This window comes from Primulina huaijiensis, chromosome 18 (genome assembly GCF_012295235.1).
Source record: "Primulina huaijiensis isolate GDHJ02 chromosome 18, ASM1229523v2, whole genome shotgun sequence".
Classification (NCBI taxonomy): domain Eukaryota; kingdom Viridiplantae; phylum Streptophyta; class Magnoliopsida; order Lamiales; family Gesneriaceae; genus Primulina; species Primulina huaijiensis.
Window position 1 is genome coordinate 11,567,922 of NC_133323.1, and position 9,833 is coordinate 11,577,754.

Sequence of the window (9,833 nt, forward strand, 5' to 3'; positions counted from 1 at the left end):
CTAAATTAAATTAATTCAAGTGTTGGATTAATTAAACACTAGTGGGCTTAGTAGAGTCTAATTAAATTAATTCAAGTGTTGAATTAATTAAATCATATTGGGCCATGTAGGGCACAATAGAAAATAATTATTAAACTAGTGGGCTTGAGTAAAATCAAGTATATGTTAAATGGTCCCAAATGTGTTTGAGACATTTAAATAAAGTCCATGGGCTTTATAATTGATACAAGCCCTAATAGGTTTTGCATGCTTGGGAGGTGAAGAGTTGGGGAATACTTTTTATTAAAAAAATTGCATGGCATGCTAAAGGTGGTCTTTACTTTTTCAAACACCAAGAAAAGCAATCTCTTCTCTCCTCCTACACAAGATGGCATAAACTTGCACTCCACATTCTCTCCAATTTTTGTTCTTCAATTGTTGAAGATTCCTTACACTTCTCAAAGAAAAATCTTCTTATTTTTCTAGTACAAAATAAGAAGAGTTCTAGCTTGTTGGTGGTGGGCTTGATTTGAAGAAAGGCGTCCAAAACCTAGGTGAAGCTTGTAGATTGTCTACCATTGAAGAGAAAAGTTGTTTACAACTTGGTTGGAGCCATAATCAATCCTTGTGATTGATAGGTAATTATCTAAACACCCTATGTATGACATATTGTGTTTTGTATTTGCTACACATCTTAGTAGAGGTGTTCGATTTTCTTCTTAAAAATAAAATTTTGAACTTCCGTTGCGCATTTGAACACCTATAATCGATCTCCTTTCAGATTATTTGACTCATTTACTATTTCAGATGATTTATCTTTCAACATATTATTTTTATAATTTAAGGTATCATCATTCTCAAAAGTATCAGGATTATCATGCTTACTCTTTGATTTTAAATGATCCTTGTTTTCATTACTATATGAATCATTAACTATTTTACCGCTCCTAAGGGTAATAACAGATTTTATTTGATCAATTTTTTCATTTTTTAATTTTTGATTTTTATTTTTAGGATTAAGTTGAAGTTGAGATGGAAATTTTCCTTTTTCATGAATATTAAGTGCAAATGCAAATTTTGCAAGAGTTTCTTTCAAATCACTCATAGATTGACTGTTTTGAATATTGATAGACTCTTGCTTTTAGATAAATGCATGAATTACATCTTCAAAGTTTTTTCTTGGATGTGTAACATAAGGAATATAACTTTGATGATTTTGGTTATTTTGAAAATATTGTTGTGAGGGTTGTGCATTATTATCATTCCTCCAACTAAAATTAGGATGATTTTTCCATCCAAGATTATATGATGGTGAAAAAAGATCAAGTATTGGTTTTTTATAATTGTTAACATAATTTGCTTGTTAATGGAGACATTCTTTAAATGAAGGTAATGTTGGACAATCTTTTGTATCATGATCATGTGTATCACATATATGACAAACAATTTTTTGAATACTTTTTAATTGACCACTCTTTTTCATTTCTAATGACTCAATTTTTCTTGCTAAAGATGTAAGTTTAGCTTGAATATCTATATCATCTTTATGATTATAGATACCACCCCCCATTTGTTGAATTATTGATTTTAGTTGTTGGTGGTTCTATTGTGCCTATAGTATCCCAATTTTGAGTATTTTCTGCTAATGAATCCAAATACTTCATAGCTTCATTTGGGTATTTATCTTCAGAAGTTCCATTACACATGAATTCTATCATTTGCCTATCTTTAGGTATTAGACCATCATAAAAGTGAGAAACTTTTTATCAATGTTGGGATAAATATAAAGAATTACTTAATACATGCCCACATCACTTGTAACAATTACAAAGACAATGGACTTTTATTTAAATATCTCAAACTCATTTGATACCATTTAAATTTTACTTGAATTTACTCAAGCCCACTAGTTAAATAATTATTTCTAATTGGGCTCTACAAGGCCCAATGTAATTTAATTAATTCAACACTTGAATTAATTTAATTATTTGGACTCTACTAGGCCCACTAGTGTTTAATTAATTTAACACTTGAATTAATTTAATTTAGTCTATAATAATATTTATGAAAATCACAATTTTCAAATACATTATTTATTTGGCCAACTTTTAATTTAGGAACACATTCATTAATTAAAAGTTACATTCCCCTCATAGAAGTCAGACATCTATTTTTCTTTACGCTTATAAACTCCTTTATAAGCCGTTCAACACATTGAACTATTACCTTCTCAACAGGATCTAGAAAAATAGTGCTTGTGTGGTCCTCAATGGTTCATTGATACAACTAGCCGTGGGTTCACATCTCAATGTGATTCGGGACTAAACATGTTCTTATATGAGCATACCCCAATTGCTCCATTCTTACTTATCAACTCCTTGATAACAAGAACGTCAGAACTCAAGTCTGATAGTACCCAACCAATCATGTTAAACGCCTAGCAGCATCGCTTACATGATTCTCTAGGTATCAAATGATAGCTGTGGGGACCCAGACGCTAATTCATTTCTTAATCATCTTTGGGAAAAAAATTGGATCAATTAAATAAGCTGAGTCTAAATTTTTTTTATACAAGTGCGGAACATATCATAATCAATCTGGTATAAACATTAAAGTTAAAAGTACAAGTCTTGTACAAAACACATTTACATCAAACTAGGGTTCAACTTTTACAGATCTAGTGCTGAAACCAACTCTACTTCTGGGCTCGGATCTCCACGCTAATCTTGTTCTCTCATCCTCTTCTTGACCCTGATCCTGTCCCACTTGTTGTCATGCACACATACAGACACAACAACAGCGGGATAACTGCGGTGAGAATATAATTCCCATTTTAAACAAAGTATACATGCAATCATATAACAGACTAGCCACCGAGGCACACGCGTTGCGTGTGTCATGAATATATGGAACTGATATATTAAACATTCATGACACTTAGTCATCATCACACCAAAATATCTTGTACTTGAATCATGAAAGACAGTGAATTCCAAAGCTTAAATAAATCTGTCAAACTCAATTTGTTAACATATATGATATAAGTTTTGATTATAAAAAATAATATTTTTTAGAAGGCGTAATATCATCTCAGCTAATAAATTGATAAAAAAAACAATTAAAGATGTATTTTTTTAGGCATTTTATGTATAAGTTAAACCCTCTTTGTTCTAACGTAATAAGAAAATACTAATTTTTATAGAATCATACCCAAATACAACATAAAATTACAAAATAAATAGGACAATCTATTAAAGCGTTCTATGAACATATGAAATAACAAAATGTAAAATAATGCAAAACTTTTGCTAAATGAATTGCAATTAAAGTAGAAATTAACAAACTCTTTTTATTTGCCAAAAAACAAAAATATTGTAATTAAATGACTTGAAAAAAATGTTGAATAATAATTCTAGCAGTGGTAGCAGAATTAAATCATTTACGGAATAACAAAATATGTTTTGTTTTAGTTGAAATAGAAATAAACAAATTAAATAGATAGAACAAAGGAAATATGTTTTGTTTTAGTTGAAATAGAAATAAACGAATGGAAAGATATATGAGAAATTAGAGTGCAAAAGTTGTTTAGTAAGAACAAACTGAAACACATTTCTTTTCCGCACACATTTTTTTGCAGGGGTTGCTTTCATTCTAGTTGAGGTTGAAACAGGAAGGACTCAGATACCAGTAGATTATATTGATGGGTTGCCTCTGGAATCTGGCAGTAATGGGTTTAGAAGATTTCCACTATATCCAAATAGAATAGTCGAGGCAAATATTGCTGATATTGTCCACATAAAGCTTATGCGAAACAATGCATTTGTCACCTTGACAGATTCCAAAGGTAACAAAAAACTGGGAATATCTGCAGGAAAACTGGTTGGAAAAGGTGGTAAGCTCACCCGATACTCTGGTGAATCAGCTGTAGAGAACATAGGACAGAAGGTAAGGAAAATGAAAATAAAGTCAGTAGTGGTGGTGAAAGTGAACGGGTCGACCTTTTTCAAAAAAAAAGAAGCAAACAATCCTGAGCTTCAAAGATGGCTATTCGCATTCACGTGCAGTTTCTAACCCGATTGTTTACATCGAGGACGCCGGGGACTGTTAATTCACAATTTTATTTTTAGTTATTTTCTTTAGCATTGTTTTATTTTTCTTGATCTAACACTCCATATTTTATTACAGATATATTTTCGAGTGCATGCCAAAGTCACTTGACGTGGAGCTTGAGCAGTTTGACCCTGAAATTGACAGAACTTTCTGCAGGAGAAGACAGCAGCAAAGACTGAAGGAGCTGATGGAGAGGCACGAGCACGAGCATGAGGAGGAACACCATGATGATAGACATGTTGAGATGCCACGCCGCATACCAATGCTAGAGTATGCCCAACCTTCGTTGGATGGTTCACGCCCTAGAATTGTGAGGCCCATTGTGCGGGCAAATCACTTCGAAATCAAGCCAGCTATAATTCAGATGATTCAAAACACAGTCCATTTTGGAGGTTCTGCAGTAGATGACCCAAACACGCACATCGCAGATTTTCTTGAGATTTGCGATACTTTTAAATTTAATGGAGTTTCTGATGATGCTGTTAGATTGCGTTTGTTTCCTTTCTCCTTACGTGATAAAGCTAAAGCATGGTTGAATTGTTTGCCTGCATGTTCGATCACCACATGGGAGGATATGGCGAAAGCGTTTCTCATCAAATATTTTCCTCCATCTAAGACCATGAAGCTTCGGGCAGACATCACCACATTTGCTCAATTCGATCAGGTGTCGTTGTATGAGGCATGGGAGCGCTTCAAAGATCTTTTACGTAGATGCCCACATCACGAGTTGCCACTTGGGTTAGTTGTTCAAACCTTTTATTATGGTTTACTTACTCCTAATCGTACGATGATAGATGCTGTTGCATGTGGAAACCTATTGAGGAAGACTGCTGATGAGGGATATGAGCTGTTGGAGGAGATGGCTGCTAGCAGCTATCATCCTCAATCTGAAAGAAACAACCAGCGGAGAAGTGCAGGAGTTCACCAGGTAACTGACCTTTCTGCTATTACTGCACAACTTGATGTTTTGAACAGAAAACTAGATGGCTTGAACATGGATGGCACAGCTATGCGTCTTCAAGAGATATTCTGTGAAAAGTGTGGAGGTGAACATTTTGTGAAGGACTGTCAAGATGACAATCCCTTCTATGTGCAAAATGAGGCACCGGTGAATCAAGTGGGAGTCCACAACCGTCCAAGGAATGATCCATATTCGAACACATATAATCCTGGATGAAGGCAACATCCCAACTTTTCATGGGGTTGTCAAAACAGTCAGAATCGACCACAAGGAGGACAAACATATGGGAAACAACCGATGTACAGATCTGACCCTCCTAGAGAAGAGAATTCCGATTTGGAGCAGATGATGTCTAAGTTCATTTCATCTACCGAAACTAGACTCCAAAACCAAGATGCATCGATAAAGGGGCTCGAGAATCAGATTGGACAGTTAGCAAAGATGATAGCAAGTAGAGAGCCGGGCACCTTGCCAAGTAACACTGAGACTAACCCGAAAGAGCATGTGGAAGCCATAGCATTGAGGAGGGGAAATGTGCTTGAACAAGAGGAAAAAGAAAAAGAGGATCAAGGAAAAGAAGCGGTTGATACGCACACAGGTAAGTTTTCTAACTCTACACCAGCACCCACTGCACAATCCAAAATTGTTATACCTCCTCCTTTTCCTGCAGCATTGAAAAAAGCAAAACTTGATGCGCAATTCGGTAAGTTTCTTGAGGTATTTAAAAATTGCACATAAATATTCCTTTTGCTGATGCTTTGATGCAAATGCCGAGCTATGCTAAATTTCTGAAAGACATCTTAGCTAATAAGAGGAAGTTGGAGGTTCACATGACGGTAAAATTGACTGAGAATTGCTCTGCATTGGTACAAAACCAGATCCCACCAAAGCTAAAGGATCCAGGGAGTTTTTCTATACCTTGCATGATTGGTGATGTTGTTTTTCCTAAAGCTTTATGTGATCTTGGTGCGAGCATTAATCTTATGCCTTTATCTGTATTAAGGAAACTTGAATTGGGCGAGCCTAAACTGACACAGATGTCCTTGCAACTAGCTGACGGATCCGTCAAACATCCACGAGGAGTCAGAGAAGATGTGTTGGTGAAAGTGGGAAAGTTTACATTTCCTACAGATTTTGTGGTGCTTGACATAGAAGAGGATAGGGAGATGCCTTTGATTTTAGGGAGACCGTTCCTTGCAACTGGCAAGGCCGTGATTGAAGTGCAAGAAGGGAAGTTGAGATTGAGAGTGGGCAAGGAAGAAATCACTTTTAATGTTTTTAACGCTCTTAAGCACACACTGCACACTAATGATTGTTTTATAGTTGATTCATCGGATTCACTTGTGTGTCAATTTTTGCAGGATGATATGAAGGATCCATTGGAAGCCACTCTCACCACTGAATAGAAAGAGGACGAACTTGATGAAGAAAAATCTGTAAGAGTGGCATACTGTGATGCCAACCATCCATGGAAGAAGCCAGAAAGGATGAAATTGGAGGACATGGGGTATCGAAGAGATTTGACCCCTCAGAACTCAAGCATTGAGGAACCGCCAACAAGAAAGCTCAAACCACGGCCTCCACACCTGAAGTACGTGTACTTAGAGCGTACAAAGCTAGCACCTGACAAGCGCATCACGTCGAGAGAATTCAAAGAAGGTGAAGCGGTGCTGCTATACAATTCCAAGCTGCGCCTGTTTCCTGGCAAGCTCAAGTCAAGGTGGACGAGCCCTTACATGATCACCAAGGTGTTCCTCTTGGGAGACATAACTGTGAGAGATGGAAAAAATGAGCCGTTCACAGTCAATGCTCAACGACTGAAGAAATATTTAGGTGGCACAGTGGAACCACAAATTGGAGTCACTCGATTCCAAAACAATCAGAACTGAGGGGAACCTGCAGTCTAGCTCTCGACTATAAATTGAGAACTAATTTATTTCTCTCTCTACTCGTTTTAAATTTTTTCTTGTACTTTTGTTGAGTTTTACAATAGAGTATGACTATCAGCAGCAAGGGGATGCACAGAGGAGTGCCACCACCAGAGCACGACGAGGAGGAACCTTGATCAGGGGAGTTCACTGTTTCCCCTTCTTTGCATTTTTATTTTTTCAACTGCTTTATGTTTTATTTATCACTTTTGTTTTAGCATGGCATTTATCTTGCATTATTTTTCTGTGTCTGTATTTGGGTTCGCATTTATGTGTTTTGGTCTTTTGTGCAATGGGGACATTGCACACCCTTAGTATGAGGGGGTGTCGTTTCGTTTGGTCTTGCATGTGTGTCAGTTGATGGTGAAACAGGTAAATTGGTAGCCAATGATGAATTTGGGTTACATGAACTGCATGTTGCTTAATCCTATCACTCGTAATGAATCCCCAGGTGAATTGAAATCGTTTTATGCACACATCGTGGATTATGATAGTGGTGTCGATGACAGTTAAGTTCAACATAATCTGTGAGGGGAACTGGAGAAACATAAGATGCGAGTAGAACTTGAATGAGTACTTGCTGAAATGAGTAACCAACCAGTAACATGAACTCAAGTAGAAAATCCTTCATCCAAATCGTGCATAGGACCGAAAAAATTCATCCCGAGGCCAGATAAATAAACATACCCTATATCCCAAGCCTAGGGAGTACGCATGAGAAAACTATGCGGAAAAAAAAAAGTAATGTAAGGTGTGGGGGAGCCAAAAAGGGATGAAATCCTATCCCAAGGCTAAAAAGATGGAGATGTAAGGCGTTGAGGAATGTCAGATAAAATTTCTGACAAGCGCATAGTGAAAATGATCTACGTACTCCCAAGCTGTCTGAACCACTTGAACACTTATGGCTACTGACTCCCTACATTTTGTTGTTCACCTATGAAACTCTACCATTTTATGTGTTTACTGGTTGGTCACGAATAGAAACAGAACTCAGGATAGAGAAACTTGCGTTGACTTGTTGATTCGGCGACCCACATGATTTGCGAATAAAACTTTCTGAAGCACAAGCTAGAAAAATCAACGACACACACACGACCACACATTTTGGCAAAATAAAAATGTGTTGCGATATTGTGGAAAGGGTGTTAATAAGTATTGTGAGTGGACTAATTGGATGTAGTTCAAAAACCCGCTGAGGCATGAAATGTCAGTTTGCTGTTTCGTCATCAGTTTAATTGTTTTTAATACTTTCACTTTGTGTTTGTTTCATGTCTTGGATGTGGTCTGTAAAATATTTTGCATGAGGGTAAGCAAAAGGTTAGTATGAGGGGGTTGATAAGTATGGTTTTTACGTGTTTTATTGCATTAGTTTTGTGTGTGTTTGCATTGCGCATGCATACATTTCTTTTACATTTTGTTCGTTTTAGAGTAAGCTTTTGCATTTGACCATGTCTCACTAGGGCGTGATGAATTTGCAGAAAAATGACCGAGAAACTGAAATCAGAGCAAAAGATGTAAGCCGAGGAGAAAAACATACAGAAAGGCTGGCGCTCGAGCGGTAGAATTTCACCGCTCGGGCGCGAGAGGTGATCCGCGCAGCAAAAGTCCAGAGAGGATGGCGCTCGGGCGGTAATTTTCTACCGCTCGAGCGCGCCTGCCGCATTCTCCAAGACATTTACAGAATGTGTGGCGCTCGAGCGGTAATTTTCTACCGCCTGAGCGCCACCTATTTTTGGAAAAAGTTCTTTGCCGATTCCTTACCTTATTCTTGGGATGTGGATGATATGGAGGGGATCTTTGGACGTTTGGAGAGATTCGGACTGTATTGGAAAGCCGCCACAAGCTTTGAAGAGGACTTTTGTGCTTGGAGTTGAAGAGTCGAAGATTTTCTGACATCGTTCCTCGCATTTTTATCACGACTAGTATTTCTAATCTAGTTTCTTTCATTCAAACATTGTTTTGTTTAATTTTAAAGATGAATTCGAGTAGCTAAACTTTAACTATTTGTTGGGATTTAAGGGGATCCTACCCCAAACTTTGATTTAATTAATTTATATTTCGATTGTTGCATTATTCTTGAATGTGCTACTGTTTTTCATGGTGTTGTTAGAGCGTGGCTAACTTTAACAACGTTTTTATATTGCGAGTGAGTTCGAGAGAATAGCTTGTGATAGGAACGAGTAGCATAGTCCGTGGATCTACAATTTACATAGACATATGAAATTGGATACGCGCCGATAGTTATAGTCCTAAGGGTCGAAACCTAGGGGATTTCATAGATCGACATGCGATTCACTCTTGATAAATAATTAAAGACATTTAATTAATTCATTGAGTAGAATTAGTTTGGCATAGCTCGAGAGAGTGTGTTCAATGGAATAGGAAATCATGTCGGAAGCGTAAATCACTTTTGAACCAATTAATTAATTAACGAGGGGTAGGTGAACTGAAATTCCCAACAAATCCATTTCTCATTGATTTTTAATCAACCATTTTAGAGATTATATTTCATTATTAAATTCTTGAATCTTTTTACTTGCATGTCTATTTGAGCATAGTAATAATAAATAACCATCCAAACTTCGTTACTAAAGATTTAATAACTGAAAATAATAATTGTCAAATACAGTCTTTAGTGGAACGATACTCGTACTCACGTACATTATACTATTACTTGACATCGTGCACTTGCGATTAATTTTTGAGCATACAAAACCATATTTTTATTAAGGATTCCACAGTGCAAGTTTTGCTCGATTACTTAGCAATACTGGAGAAATATTTATGAAGCGTCGATAATATCCTGCTAATCCCATAAAACTGCGTATCTCTAGCACAGATGTCGGTCTCGACCA

General features: G+C 36.7%; 1 protein-coding gene and 1 non-coding gene across 2 annotated transcripts; one reads left to right on the forward strand and one right to left on the reverse strand.

The window, feature by feature from the left end:
* Positions 1-4,712: 4,712 nt before the first annotated feature.
* LOC140965330 (small nucleolar RNA R71) lies at positions 4,713-4,818 on the reverse strand. The gene has a single exon (XR_012173024.1). It is a non-coding gene; the product is annotated as a small nucleolar RNA R71 (small nucleolar RNA).
* Positions 4,819-5,347: 529 nt separating this feature from the next.
* LOC140963926 (uncharacterized) lies at positions 5,348-6,939 on the forward strand. The gene is made up of 3 exons (XM_073423411.1): positions 5,348-5,753; positions 5,846-6,393; positions 6,457-6,939. The coding sequence occupies exons 1-3, from the start codon at positions 5,348-5,350 to the stop codon at positions 6,937-6,939; spliced, it is 1,437 nt and encodes a 478-aa protein (XP_073279512.1).
* The last annotated feature ends 2,894 nt before the right edge of the window (positions 6,940-9,833 follow it).

What these genes read in the sequence shown, in the direction of transcription:
- LOC140963926 (XM_073423411.1), top strand. Translation starts at nt 5,348, where the DNA reads ATGTACAGATCTGACCCTCCTAGAGAAGAGAATTCCGATTTGGAGCAG. An exon ending in AAAACTTGATGCGCAATTCG is followed by an intron (nt 5,754 to 5,845) that starts GTAAGTTTCTTG and finishes AATTTCTGAAAG; the next exon opens with ACATCTTAGCTAATAAGAGG. An exon ending in TTGATTCATCGGATTCACTT is followed by an intron (nt 6,394 to 6,456) that starts GTGTGTCAATTT and finishes ACCACTGAATAG; the next exon opens with AAAGAGGACGAACTTGATGA.